Consider the following 15,973-nt stretch of genomic DNA (forward strand, 5'->3'; position numbering starts at 1 on the left):
TTAAGAAATAATAAATGTCTTATTTATTACTACATTCACTATTGATGCCAAAAATAACCAGCTAGAGTTATTGTCTTCTTTGTATACAACAGATACAAATATATATTCAGTAGTTGCTTAGTTGCTGTGGGAAATAGAATCCTTCCCTATGCCAACAGTAGTGTTAAGGATGCAAATTTTGAGTATATGAATATATTATAGCTAGAGAATGGCCCTGCTATTGCTCCCTTAAATGAGGTTATGGGGGAGGGGAGGAATGCAAGTGGTAAATTTATTTTAAAATATCAATGGATAGCTTGCTGTTGGCAAGGTAGGGAGAACACCTCCAGGGATAGAAGTACTTTGTAAAAGGCCACGATAAATAAGTAGTGAACTTTGTGGAATCTGAATGAAAAGGTGGCTGCAGAGGTTGTGTTAGCCTAATCTCAAAACAATTCAGAGAACTTTTTAAATATAGAAATATTTAAATTGTTGAGAAACTCAGGCATTCTGCTTCAAAGAGAGATGTCCTTATGTGTTCTTCATGACCAGTTCTAAACACAAAATGCATAGCACTTCCCTTCAACACTCCAGACATCAGTCATACTGGTTAGAGTGGCTGCCAGCCATCACAAGGTAGAATTCTCAACAGACTTCTTTTTTCTTCCTTTCTCTTTCTCCCTTCAATAAAGGAGCCTTATTAGTCTATCATGTCAGCATTAGAGATCTTTTTCAGAAGAAAAAAAAAGACTAATTCTTTCATGGAGATAGCTTAACAACCCTTTGTAGTTCATCTGTTGTACACACTGTTGGGACACAGTGATTGGAGGCTCACAATAATCATTGATTGACTGCAGGAAACACAAAAAGCTCAAATTGTTGGTGATAGACCAACCTTTACATTGCTAGTGTTAGTTTCTACTGACCAGAAATACAGTTCAGAATCAATTTACTGTTGTTATACACATGGTTTTGTGTCCAATGCCAAAGAGATTATAAGGTCTACTAAAGGAGGTATGTCATTTTAAGTGCAGGACAGAGGCACTTATAAATGTTTTTTGATTGATTGCAGAAGGAATATATGAGAGCTAAGTCTACTAGGTTCCACAGAGTCATTCTCTTACTCAGGTCTAAGTATCTCACACTTAACCTCTCCCTCCACCAGTCCACAAATACTTCCCTTAAGCTGCTGGTGAAGACAGAAATATCATTGCTTTCAGGCAAACAGTACAAAAATTAATTTATACCTATTTTTATCCAATCCTTATTGCTATTGTCTAATACTTGATAAAAAAACAACAACAACTCTGAAACCTGTTGACAAATTCTACTTTCAGACTGTATAGAAAATAAAATAACATTTTCCTTCAGGATCCTGTTTGTTAGAAGAATATCTAATCTTTTAGCCTGTTTAAGGCTTTATGCTCTATATTTAGTAGAGACCACCTGGATTCTTGGTCGATATGATCCATTTAATTTTTTATTTAAAATATATATCACTTGATTTCAAAAAGTCCTGGAGAGACTTACACGAACTGATGCTGAATGAATTGACCAGGGCCAGGAGATCATTATATACTTGAACAACAATACTATATGATGATCAATCCTGATGGACCTGGCCATCCTCAGCAATGAGATGAACCAAATCAGTTCCAATGGATTAGTAATGAACTGAACCAGCTACGCCCAGCGAAAGAACTCTGGGAGATGACTAAAAACCATTACATTGAATTCCCAATCCCTATATTTTTGCCTGCCTGCATTTTTTATTTCCTTCACAGACTAATTGTACAATATTTCAGAGTCCGATTTTTTTATGTACAGCAAAATAGCGATTTGGCCATGTATACTTATTTTGTATTTAATTTATACTTTAATATATTTAACATGTATTGGTCATCCTGCCATCTAGGGGAGGGGTGGGAGGAAGGAGGGGAAAAATTGGAACAAAAGGTTTGGCAATTGTCAATGCTGTAAAATTACCCATGCATATAACTTGTAAATAAAAAGCTATTTTAAAAATATAAATAAAATATATATCACTGATGAGAATTTAAAAATGGGAAAACAAATTGGATCACATCTATCCAGAATCCCATACTCCATTCATAGTTAATGGTTGGTTAGTGCTATCTCTAGATCCTTTTACTAGCTAAAAACAGTTTCTTAACAAACAGGATCCTGAAGGAAATTTTTATTTATTTTTGAAGTGGGTAGCATATATCTATATCATGATCACATGCAGAAACAGTATAATATTAATTTAAATGTATATACACGCTTTACATATAACCTCTCACATTAAGCCTTTTCTTAGATACAGTTGGCTCTGTGGTCTTTTGGCTCCCGCTGCTGCTAAAGAGAGCAATTTTTCAAGTTTATACCAAATGTCGCCCTATTTCATTTCCAAATATAATCTCCTAGAGAGTAGGTTCACTCTCTCCATTTCCAATCTCTAAAGTTAATTCATGAATTTATATTCCTTTCTCCTTCTCGCTCTCCTAAATTAAGAGATGTAATTACTAGTGGCGGTTGTTACAAACGAATAAAGCACTGAGGGAGAAAAGGCTGATAATTCTGGATGCCTAAAGCAGCCTTCATTTTCCTTTTGCTTCCTTCCTCTCTAAGAAGTCTGTTTATGAAGCAGGTATTATCTCTTTAAAAAAAAATCATTTAGCAGGTCTCTTAAATGTTGGTAAGTCCTCAAACAGCTCATTCCTTCTCTTACTAGGAAAGTTGAAAGCAACAAATTACAAAATTATTTCTTTGCCTATTAATTAATAATGATCTGCAAACACCCTCAGCAATAGAGTATGAAGCTTTTTGGAAAATTCTACTTAGGCAACAATCTTATTATTATTATTCCTACTAATAAGCTTCTAAGTAAATAATTATAAGGTGTTCATAAAGAATCATTCTTCAATTGAACTGGCCCTAAGAAAGAAGGAAATGAAGGCAATGTCAATGTTTAGCATACAAGAGAGAATCCTGTAATCTTGGCCTAACTTTAAGATCTAGTGTGTTGTGTTAGACAAGATAAACATTCTTGATGAGACTGATTTCCCTACCTCAAATATATGAGCTACAAAGGCTAATAAGTTCAATATAAAGTTTGTCTAATCTTTATATCTACTCTGAAGACAAAATTGACAAAATAAATAGCTAAAAGGTGATAGTAAGTAAACATTTTCATAGAGATTTTCTTCTTCCTGAATGAGATACACAAATATTTCAGAATTATGGTCATGTGGATAGACCTGGGAAAGGTAAATGCAGAAAAGAACTAAGGCTTCTCCTTTGGCACATCCTAAATTACCTTCAGGAGTAATCTCTCCATATTCCCAAAACACAACAAATACCAAAGCATCATTTTCTGTGTGTTCAGTAAATAGCAAGATTAATTGCATAGGCATGCTTATCCTAGAGTGTCAAAGCTTAATACAGCCCTTTGCATATGGTAATCAGTTTATAAATGATTAATGTAAATGAGTTAACATAGTGTAATAGAAAGAGCAATAAACCTGGAGCCAGAAAATTTGGATTTGTACCTGGATTTTAAGCCTCAGTTTCCTTATTTATTTAAGGTGGTACTGCAATTCATAATTCCCAACACAGTATTGTTATAATGAAAAAAATTTTAATTACAAAGTGTTAATACTACAAAGATAGTTATTATTATCTATATTTTTTTTATGTTCTCTGCAGTAATAAGGTAGTAATGCCTCTATACGATTGTTGCATCAACTATCATTCAGTAAGCATTAAGTGCCTATATATGCCAGGCACAGGGAAGATTAATATATAAAGATCGTTAGTATAATAAATGACAGAACAGTTATATTGAGGGAGATGACTAAAACTGTAGCTTCTCAAACATGTAGTAGTAGCTCATGAATTAGTAGTAGAACATCTTGTTGTCTTCCTCTCTGATACAAGTTTTATCCCATCAGTCTTTCCTTGAATGGCCAAAAATAAGAGACAAAAGCTTCTTAGCTATGGGGGAAGTAATGAGTGATAAATAGTGAAGCTTGAAACCTCCAAGGGATTACCATAGGGTGATGAATTTGAGCATTAATAGCAGCATAGTTTGCTGTCTTAGGACAGTCATTGAGCCTGGTTAAAAACATTGAACATAATAATCTCAGTTATGATAACCAATATTACTTCGCCTTTGGAGTGAGTCTATAAAATAGCTAAGATCCAACTATGGAATGAAAAGGCCCAACATAAGCACTATCCACATAAACTCAAACAAAATGTTAATAAAAAAGCATCAAACAGCTGTCATGCAGATGTGTTTACAAATATACAGTGGATTGTCATTCCACCAGAATTACAGAAAGCTCATCCTTAACCCCCTCCATCCTAACTCATTTCCCTCTTTATCATTTTTAAAATAAATTTATTTTAGATCCATTCATAATCTATTTTTGCTACTACCTCATATTCCAACGAATAAAACAAAATGAAAAATAAAACTATTATTACAAACATATAACTCAACAAAACAAATTCTCATATTGATCATTTTCAAAAGTGTGTCTGCATTTTAAGTTTAAATTAATTTAATTTACATTAAATTAAATTAAATTCCTTTCTGGAAGGAGGTGAGTACTATTTTTCAGATTTAGACTTCTGGATTCCTAGTTGGTCATTGCATTAATTAGAATTTCAAAGATATTTTTCTGTATAATGTTGTCATTGAATAAGTTGTTCTTCTAGTTCTTTTCACTTTATTTGGTGTGACTTTGTAGAAATCTCCTCATTGTCCTATGAAATGATTCATTTTTGTCAATTCTTATGGCATAGTATTATTCTCTTACATCTATATAACTTTTGATTACTCCATAAAAAAGTTATTGTAAATATTATTTGTTGGGGGCCGGGCCAGGTCACAGGAAACCGGGAAACCACAATAGTGACTGCCTCTTCCAGCTTCCCCGAGCCTGACGGGGCTTCGGACATCTCCGGCCCTCCTCGTGGAGACGGGAGGAGGGAATCACCAGACAGAGAGCCGACGTTGATAGAACAGTGATGTTTATTGATGTTAGAAGTCAGCCGTGTCTCCCCGAACCGTCCCGTGCCGCTCTTTTTTATAGCTCGTTTCCTTCCTCCTTGCTGTACACCAATCGGGATAGAGAGTCCTCCCCAATCCCTCCCCGAAGGAGGAGCCCAACCTTACTGTGCCTCCCCTGTCCCCCAACCAGTCCAGGCTCCACCACGCCAGCAATGCCAGTGTGGTAGTCCAGGGATCCGGGTTAGGGTGGGCCTGACACAAAGGCATCTCAACTCACTCCAGGAGGGTCAGGTCCAGAGCCTCTTACAATTATTGGTAAGATAGATCCTTTCTTCTCTTCTTTGATTTCTCTTCTTTGTATAGGTCTACTAATGGTATAGCTGAGTCAAAGAACTTGTTTTCCAAAACGGCTGGATCAGTTCACAGTTCCATTAACATTTTCCCAATGTTCTTGTTTTTCTCACAATCCCACTAATAATTGTTATTTTCTTATTCTTTTTTTTTTTTTTTCCGGCACCTCTTCTGTTAGTCTGATGGATAGAGCCTCAAAGTTGTTTTAATTTGCAATTTTCTAATTATGAATTATTTATAAGAGGTATTTTTTCACATGGCTGTTGAGAGCTTGGATTTCTTCCTTTAAAAAAAAAACAACTTCCTATCATTTGACCATTTATCTATTGTGGAATGATTCTTAGTTTTATGAATTTGAATCAATTCTTTATCTTCTATGTAACACCCTTATTCGTGAAATTTATTGGTAAGTCCCCCATTTTTCTTTTTTCTTTTTAATTTTAACTACATTAGATTTTTTTTAGTGCATAAATTTTAAAAGTTTTACTTAACCAAAATCTTTCATTTTATCTTGTGCAATCTATTCTATTGTTTGTTTAGTCATGAATTCTTCTATCTATAGGAGGGTAATTGAAAGGAACTAAAAGGTAATTATTTTCCTTGTTCTTCTAATCTTCTAATTCTTCTAAATCTTCTAATCTGTTTTGGATGTGACTTTTTATATCTAGGTAACTTGGAATTTATCTTGATGTTTTATGAAGTTTTAGTCTCAATCTCAATTCTGTCATTTTTCCTAGCAGTTATTGTTAATTAATAGCTCAGAGCACTGTTGGATTACAGAAACATACTACCTACTAAATACATAGAAAAATAATTTTCCATATCAAGAATTACACACCTGAAGCTCTGTTTATAAACCAAGAGATCAGATATCTCCATATTTACAAATACAAATCTCAAAATCTCTTTGAGAATTCAATAAATAATTCATACCAGAACTAGAGCATCATTACAAACAAACCTTTTCCCCTACAGTTGCCTAGATATGTTGTCAGATATGACACTGACCATTAAAATTCAAGAACAGTTTTTCTATTTGTTGTTATGCTAAATATTCATAAACTCCAAACTACTTATAATGAAAAGTTCTCAAAATATAGAGACCTCATATAATAATCAAAGCTACATGGGGACAAGACGAAGAACTTCCTGTTGTTAATTTATCTCAATGATGTTGTTAGTCAGACTATAGGAAATAAGCTTACATTTCACAATTTCTTTTCAGTTAAAAGTTACCCCCTTATCCACCTAACCAATTGTACATGAAATATCAAATATAAAAGAACAGTAGAGTAGTGACTCTCAGTCCTTCTTAGTCTGACTTCCATTGAGTACAATATGAGAAGAATAATAAACAGTAGCTCATATTTTTATGACATTCTTATGACACAGTTGCTTAACTCAAAATGTGACTATATTAAATGATAAGATTGACATAATTTTTCTTCCAGTCTAGTTGTAATGTGAATACTAAAGTTAGTCTTCCTTAGTCTTCCCTAATCTTCCAAGAGTTGTTTACATATGAAAGTGTAAGTCCTGGTAGCTACATAAAAAAAGGAATTAATTTTGTCACTGGCATTTTAAAGAAGGAGAAGACCTCAGATTTGTCATGTCAGATTTGAGATCTCCTAGTTTTTAGAATCTTTGTTTTCCTATATATAGCCATGTAATTTCTTGCTCATCCCAAGAAAGGTGAGTTAAATCTTTTCTTCAGGATTCCATAGTTCAGAATTCAGGATATTTATCCAGAACTCTTACAGAACTTGGCACTTTTTAACTAGAGTGTGGGCTAAAGTAATCAGCAGCATCTTAACTTATCTTCCTTCGTTGGTATTTTCTCTTTTAGCTGGACATAGAGCTGAAAATCCTGAAGTCTCAGACTGGTACAGTGGATCAGAGCTTCTTTGTGTCCAATGATGAGTTGAATGCCCTCAGGTGAGTATCAGAAAGTCCCCATGAGGACTAGAGGAAATGTTCCTACACTAATTGTGCCTGAGCATTAACATGTGCTTCATTCTAGGAAAATTGTTCCTCCCTCCTTCTTTGTGCTTATAAACCCTCATCCCTAAACTTAAGACCCTTCAGTTTTTCCACAAACACTTATTTCCCCTAGCTTTACTCTTCTATTTATGTAATTTAGTTTACCATTAACACTTAAAACCTACATAATTCTTTTCCTTTCCCTTATTTGATTAACATCTATCATCATTCCACCTCTCTCTATACGTTATAATCCTGCCTTTCGATCAAGTCTCTAACTGTCCCTGCTGTAATGTACAGAACCTTGCACTTGGAGTCAGGAAGATCTAAATTCTAATCTGGCCTCAGTCATTGACTAGCTGTGCAACTCTGGCCAAGTCACTCCTCCTCTGTTTGCCTCAATTTTCTAAACTATAAAATGGGGATAATAATAGCACTTACCTCCCAGGATTGCTGTGAGGAGCACAATTTAATAAATGCTTGTTTCCTTTCTTTGACATTGCTGATTATTCTGTTGTCATGAATAATCTCTTTTCTAGATTTCATGGTTCCCTTCTTACCTTTATGATTTTTCCCTCTTAGTCACTTTTGTTGGATATTCTTCTAGATCATGTCTAACAAATATCGATCTCTCTTCTCTTTTCTCTTTTTTTTTTTACTAGCATACTTAGTGATCTTATCAACTTCCATGGATTAAGTTATCTCTATGAAGATGATTTCCCAGAAAGATTTATCCAATCTTAACTTCTTATGTCCTAGAGTCTTACCTAATAAACATTTCAAACTATATATCTTGTAGGCATCTTTTATATCTTGGTTAATATAGCCAAAGTATTTTTTCTGTACAGAAGTTTCCATCTCTTTTTTTCATGTCCAAGATTCGTTACTTGGTATTTATTTCCATTGAGCAGCATTTACTGCCTATTAGCTATTGCAGAAGGAGCTGAATTTCTTTGTTTTCCAAGACTGCATGTTTGTGTGCACATAAGGGCTCAACAGGAAATCTGTTTTAGCAAGAGTGCTTGGAATTCTTTCATTAAAGATCTGTTTTTCTCCTTATAAAATTATATATCATCTTGCAGGGAAATTTTTTCTTGTAATTAAGCCTCCATTTTTTGGAATATCATATTCCAAGGTTTTCTTTCCTTTAAAGTTTTTGCTATAAATTCTTGGGTAATCTTGACACTGTTTTTTCTTGGTACTTTCCTTTCTTGTTGTTTATACTATTTTTCTCTTCTAACTGGAAGTTAAGATTTTGTTCTGTGATATTCCTGGGAATTTTTATTTTGTGGTTCATTTCAGGAGATCACCATTAGATTTATTCTACTTTCACTTTGCCCCTTGTATGCTAGTAAATCTGGGCAGCTTTTATTTATGCTTTTTTAAAATAAGTTGGGAGCTAGCTGGCACAATAAATAGTGCTGGTACGGAGTCAAGATGATGCATCTTTCTTTGTGAATTCAATCTTACCTCAGACTCGTACTAACTGTGTGGCACTAGGGCACTAGGGACCACATTTAAAATGTTTTGCCTCAGTTTTCTCATCTGTAAAATGTACTAGAGAAGGAAATGGCACTCATTTTAGTATTTTTGCCAAAAAAAACAAAGATGGGACACGTTGGGCACAAATGAGTAATAACACAAGAACTATGAATGGCCTTTTTTCCCCCCTTAGCAAATCTTAGTTTATCTTTCATCTGTTTTTAAGACATTGTTTTGTATAACAGATACTTTACATTCACTTCCCTTCCCTTTCTTTTGTTCTAATATTTCTTATTGTCTCGTGAAATGATTGATTTTTTTTTTTTTTTACCTTTTTAAAAAAACTTCTTTTTTCTCCTTCCAGTTCTTTCTTCCAGAGCTATCATTTCACTTATTTCATTTTTTTAGATTTATTGTATTGTTGCTTCCAGGCACTCTTTCAAATTTTGTGACCCAAGTTTTTTTTCCCCTCATTTTTACTTGAAGGCTTATTTTATTTAGTGTCTCTTCCTTCTAATTTCATAATTCTTGATTTGCTACTTTGTGCTACATCCTAGCTCAGCCTCCTGATTTGCTCTTCATTGGTATAGTCAGATCCTCCTTGAGCCTTATCTTGATTTCCTTTCATCTTACCATTCATTCCTACCTCTACTTATATATCTATGCTTATTTGTGCTGGCAGGTTTCAGAGTCTCTTTTCATAATCTGTAGTCATAGGAGAATGATTGCTTCTTCCTTTGACTAAGTCCTGCCTCCAGCTTCCACCCTCCTTGGGACGTCCTAATCAAGCCATTTCTGTCAGATTTCACTTTCTGACCCCCATCTGAGGTCCATCTCTGGGTCCACCCTAATCAGGGTGTTGTTTTAGACCTGTTTACCAGAGGTCTTGTTGGCTTTCCTGGTGAAACCTGACTTCTTGTGCTTCCAGCATTGTCCCAGGATGGTTTTTTGTGCAGTTCTACTTTAGATAAAGTTGCTTAATGATATTTCTCCTGGGATTTCTTGTTTCTTATTCAATCTGGTGCCTTCTTTAGGTTATTGCTGGAATATATGTGGGAAAGCTGGCTTCCTCTACAACAATTCATACACTCATCCTAACCTGACATCAAGGACCTTCTTATTATTGACTTCCTTATTGTGTGTGTGTGTATACACAATACACATACATATATATGCATATAATATTCATACATATGTATATATAGACACATATATATACATATATAAATATAGTATGTATTTTTATCTATAAAATTATCAGTGGGATTTCTGAGGGTGTAGTATTTGGATATATTAATCACTTTTTTAGCATGATTCCAAATTGGTTTCTGTAATGGATGGACCTTTTCACAAAGCATTAGTGCTGCTCTCTTTTTAGAGCCCCCTTATAGTGACTAGTCTCACCTTTTGTCATTTTTGCCAATTTGCTAGATGTGAGATGAAATCTCAAAGGTGTTTTCATTTTCATTTATCTCATTGTTAATGATTGGCAGTCTCTCAGAATATTTTTAATAGTTATTTTTTGAGAGCTATTAATCACCTTTGCTTATTAATTAGGGAATGGCTTTTTGCGTTATTAAATCATAGATTTTGAGATTAAAAGGGGCATTAGATGTTACCTAGTCCAATCTCATTTTACAAATAAGAAAACTGAGGCCTGCAGGAGCAAAGTAACTTGTTTAAGGTCACAGATCAAATTATTTTTAAAGATGAAACTAAAACATAGGTTCTTTTTTCCTCCCCGGCCTGACTGCCTCGAAATAGCCAAGGTCTTAGAAATAATTTCTTGAAATGTTGAAATGAAAGGGAGAAAGAGAGGGACAGATAGATGAGAGGCATCTATTCTCTAGCAGTTCAAGTAAGAGAATATTGTATGTAGGGTAGAAAGGAAGTAGCTTTCTTGATATAGAAACAGTTCAGTATTTGAATGAGCTGTACTTTTTATCCTCCTTCTCTTCCTTTTCCTTTATACCATCATCTCGCTCAAAAGTAAACCTATCCCACTCATTGTTCCTTTCACATTTCCTTCATTTTCTGCTTTATTTTTGTGGAAGAGAAGGATATAGTCTAGTCTTCACCAAATATCAATTTCATTCTTCTTTGGCTTATCTTTTCTGTAGAAGCTGTTGGGTAGTGCAGTGGATAAAACATTAGACTTAGAGTCAAGAGTTCAGATTCTGCCTCTGATACTCGCTAGCTATGCAAACCTCAGCTAATCACCTGAGCTTTCAGTATCTGTTGCTTGGGAGGTTCTTGTGTAGATCTAATAAGTTAATAATAACAATAATAGTGTTTTAAGTTTGCATAGTTTTCATATAGTTTATATACTATTTAAAGTACTCTACAGATGTTATCTCAATTTCCACTCCCCCCCCCCCCCCCATAAACAAACACCAAAACAAAATGGGGGGAGGAGATGGTGTGGGGAAAGAATATGTTTCTATTTTACATGAGTGTGAAGCTAAGAGATTAAGAGACTTGCCAGTGGTCATACAGTTAGGAAGCATCTGAGGCAGATTTGGGGATCAAAGCTTTTACATTCTGTGTCCAAAATGTCTCTGACCTTTCTCAGCCCCTCACAAAGTATTACTAAAAATGCTATTATAATTATTGTGGATACTCTTATAGCTTTTTACTGCAATGGAATTAGAAGCCTTAAAATCAACTTCTCTAAATACTGAATAATCTCTTGTTTCCTACCTAAGCAGATAAAGGGTTGAAGAAGAAATGCTGGTAAATTTAGCACATGGTAATGAAATACATTAACTTGACCTTAACAGCATGATGCAAACTCTTGTTCTTATATAGCTCTTTCAGTTACAGAGATTGTACTTGTGCTTTGCAAATGGTACTTAAAATAAGACTTTTTCTTTTTAAATTTTCTGTCATGGATTTATTTCAACAAGATTCCAACCTTGTTTTCCTTCTCTTCTTTCTATGTGGAAGTTTTACATGACTTTTTAAAAAGCCTTCATATAAGTTCCCCTTAGACAAATCTTTGGGCAACATAGCCAAGTTAGAAATACAGATCTTCTCTTTTCAATTATTAATACCTGATTACCAGCAAAATAATTACAATTTAGTTTGATTTATTCTTCAACAAGTATTAGCCCAGTAAGGCCAAATAGTTCTTAACAAGTAGTTGTTTAGAGTAACAAATTTTTTAATGCTTAAATATACTCATCTATTACAGATAGAAATGTATATTCATATGTATTTGGATTCAGAAATATACATATGTATATTTAAAAGTTTTGTTAAAACTTTTTCAAAGGACTCAAAGCCACAGCTGTGGAAGAAGAATCTTAATGTTTAATTAATAGAAATTCAGGTCAACATTTGTTTAACTTGTTTTGCTGAGAAAATGCTGGTGTGTCATCTCTAGGCAATATCAGCATTTCCGCTTTGGCAGCTGGTCAGAGAAGGGGGCACAAGAAAAATGCTGAATGTGTTAACATGAGTTGTGGTTAGGCAGAAAATAGAAATTATTCAATCTGTTTCATTGGAACTTAAGTTGATTCCTGCTAAAATCCAGATGGAATCTTGCCTTTAGAATTCAGCATTGTTCTCTTGAACCCTCTTATTATTTCCTCCCTTCTCTGTAGCTGAAGTTCATAAAACTGGAGCAAATCACAAAATTGAGCTTACTGCATATATTACAAACTTATGTTATGTAATCTCTGGGCTCTCACTATAGGAAGGTGATTGTTTTACACCTCATTAATTCACTTTCTCACTTAGCACAGCAGCCCATTTCATGTCTCCTCACCTATCATCACTCCCACCCTGTTAGCATAAAATCAAGCCAAATTGAGGTTGTTCTGAGAGCTTGCTCTGGTACCTTGCCTCTTCTTGTCTCACATCACCTTGATGCCTTCTGCCACCTTCTCATTTCATCCCTCTCTCTTATGAAGAGGTGACTCTTCTCCTTACCAAGGCTAACTAACCTTTACATGTACACAAGTATCCCATTCCACCCTTTCTTCTCCAGTAAAGATTCCACTTCAGCATCCTTACCCTCTCCTTTTCTCCTAGCTACTTACAAACATGCCTATATTTCTCTTATCTTGGGAAAAAAATCCTCACTTGATCTATCCATCCTTATTAGTTATTGTCCTATATCTCTTCCCTCTTTTGTGTATCAGAGGCCTTATTAAAACTCTCTATTATAGGTTCTTTTTCTATCACTCTCCTTTTAACTCTCTACACTTTTACTTCATCATTCAACTGAAATCTCTCCTTAAACATTATCAGTTATCTTTTGTCAAATGTAAAAAAAACCAGTCTTTTTTAATCCTCTGGGGTTTTTTTTGAGTTCTCTGTAGTCTTTGACAGTTGATCATCCATTTTTCGATAGTGTCTTCTCTCTAGGTAACATTCTAACAGTCATTAGAATGCTGGAACTGGAATCAGAAGAACTGTATTCAGATTTGCTCTCACTTACTAGCTTGTGACCCAGGACATACGACTTAACCCTGTTTGCATCAGTTTCCTCATCTATAAAATGACCTGGAGATGAAAATGGCAAACCGCTCCAGTATCTTTCCCAAGAAAACTTGCAAGGAGTCACAAAGTCAGATATGACTGAAATAATTGAATAACATTTTTTTCCCATTCTCCCTCTACTCACTGTAAATATCTTCCTTGGTTTCCTTTGCTGGATCTTCACCTCGATCAAAGAGTCTATCTGTGAGTGTCCCTCAAGGAGTTTTTTCTTCTCTCTATATACTTTTTCACTTGGTGATTTCATCAGCTCCTATGGGTTCAATTATTATCTCTATACTGATAATTCTCAAATCAGCTTATTCATTGGGATAATAACCTTTCTGCAGACTTCTTTTCACACATCTTCAACTACTCAAAATGTGTATTCCATAGTCATGTCAAATTCAATATGTATAAAACAGAGCTCATTGACTTTCAAACGTCAAACACTTCCCATTCATGAACTTCTCTATTACTGTTGAGAACGCCATCATCCTGCCAGGCAACCAAGCTTCATGCATGGCATTCTTTTTTAATGTTTTCTGAATTGAATTAAACTAAGCTTCAGTGTCATCCTTGATTCTCATTTTTCCTTATCACAATCTTCCCATTCTCTCGTGTTTAATCTGTTGGCAAAGCCCATCAGTTTTACCTCTATAGTATCTCCCATATATATCCCCTTTCTCTTCTGATAGCACAACCATTTTGGTTCAGACCCTCATATCGCCCCAGACTATACGCCTATCCTGCTAGTTGATCTCCTTGTCTAGATTCTCTCTGCCCTCCAGTTTATCTTCCACCCAGTTGTCAAAATTAATCTTCCTATGGAACAATATACACCATCTTTACTCCCAGTCAGTAAACTCCTGTGGCTCCTTATCACATCCATCTGTTCACAACTTGGCTTCCTGCTTTTCTAGTCTTTTACATCTTACCCTCTCTGCTCCAGACCTCTATATATATTCTTCAAAACAGACACTGGCCTCCTAGCCATTCCTTGAAGAATGTACTCTTATCTCCAGATTCCAGGGATTTTCACTAATTGCTCCCCATACCTGATATACTCTATTAGTTTCTGCCTCATGACTTCATTCAGGTTCCAGCCAAATTTCCATTTTCTATCAGAAGCCTTTCTTGATCTTCCTTAATGTGAATTTCTACTCTGTGATGATCATTTCCAATATATCCTGTATAGAGCTTGGTTGAATATATTATTTGCATATTATTCTCCCTATTAGGAGTGAACTTCTCAAGATTAGGGATGATCTTTTGTCTTTCTTTGTATTTCTTACAATCATTACAGTCACTGGCACTTGGTATAGATGCTTAGATAATTCTTATTGACTGAGCATAGTTGGTTGGTGGTTGGTTAGTTGTTGGCCTTTGTGTTTGAAAAAGACCAAAATGACAATACTATATTCATGTCAAGGTACAGTATAATTGACTATGGCTAATTAATCAATATAAGCCCTCAAGGTCTACCACAGGTTGGGCACAAATGGTCCACTAAATATTTGGAGTGGAGATGTCTCTAAATGTGCACTTCTCATTTCTTTTGAAAATTGCTGAATTACTTTTGCAAGTTAGTGAAATTCTGCTATGCTTATGGAGTACATTACCTTCTTTGATGGGAGGTGTGCTTTGCTGAGATTGTCCTATGCCATTGCTTCAAGGTTTAACAATCAATTCAAAGAAACCTTGAGAATCTCCTTGTATCCCTTCTTCTGACCTGACTACAGTAGTCTATGCTCACTATAGCTTTGGTCAGTATCTTGAAGTTTAGGGGCTAAGATAATTTGTTAGACCAGATCATACATTCTCAACATGAAAAAATACATTTAAATTCCCAAATAACTAAAAGAAATACTTCTATCTAAAATTCTTCAGATAAAACAACAATGGTATAATGGCTTTATGTAGTTTATAAGTTTTCTTTTACGTGGTAAATTAGAGATAAGAGTTATGTGACCACCTTGCTATTATTTCCTTATCTACTATTGAAAATGTTTTGTCTGGAAAAATTGGGCCCAGAAAATGAAGGGATGAAAGAATTCTTCAGAATTCCACATCCTTGAATTTGAATGTTTAAAAATGCCATATATGAATTGTTGATTAGTTGCTAATCAATCCCTAGGAAAAAATGCATTGCTCTTTTCCCATCCTGTTTTATCTTGTTACATTAGTATTGTAGAATCATTTTAACTATGGGCTTCTCATACAAATTTCCTTAGCTTTTCTTTATATTATGCATTTCTAAATGGTTCGTGCCATTGTTCTAGAGTATTACAATTGCATTCAGTATGACTTTTCTTTTCACAGTTTCTATCAGGAACTATGATAGATACATTTCAGTCTAACCCTTCCAGTTAGCTCACATTTCACAATTATGAGGTAGAATTGGCTATCCCAGATATATTAGGTGGTACAAAATATCCTTTGATCTTCGTGGTTCAGTTGAAGATTGATCTGCCATTAAGGATCAGATATTTTAGGAAGCCTCTTTAGACATCAGACTATTTTTTAGGGGGGATGTTATTTTTGCTTTTTGTTTAACTTTTGTATTTTATGTTCCTGTTTCAAGCTCATTTCTAAAACCATACCAGGATACAAACATATGCTAGTCACTACAAAAATCTAAGCTATCCATTTTAATTCCCTCTAATCAGGATTCATATT

At 34.7% G+C, this 15,973-nt stretch overlaps 1 protein-coding gene across 2 annotated transcripts in view; it reads left to right on the forward strand.

Moving 5' to 3' along the window:
- The window catches only part of MAD1L1 (mitotic arrest deficient 1 like 1), an 872,812-nt gene that overhangs the window by 485,374 nt on the left and 371,465 nt on the right, over positions 1-15,973 (forward strand). For both annotated transcript variants that reach the window (XM_052000199.1, XM_052000207.1), the window contains exon 14: positions 7,197-7,285. In XM_052000199.1, the coding sequence (XP_051856159.1) occupies positions 7,197-7,285 (89 nt within the window). The remainder of the gene's footprint in view (positions 1-7,196; positions 7,286-15,973) is intronic.

Source organism: Antechinus flavipes, chromosome 1 (assembly GCF_016432865.1).
Source record: "Antechinus flavipes isolate AdamAnt ecotype Samford, QLD, Australia chromosome 1, AdamAnt_v2, whole genome shotgun sequence".
Lineage (NCBI taxonomy): Eukaryota > Metazoa > Chordata > Mammalia > Dasyuromorphia > Dasyuridae > Antechinus > Antechinus flavipes.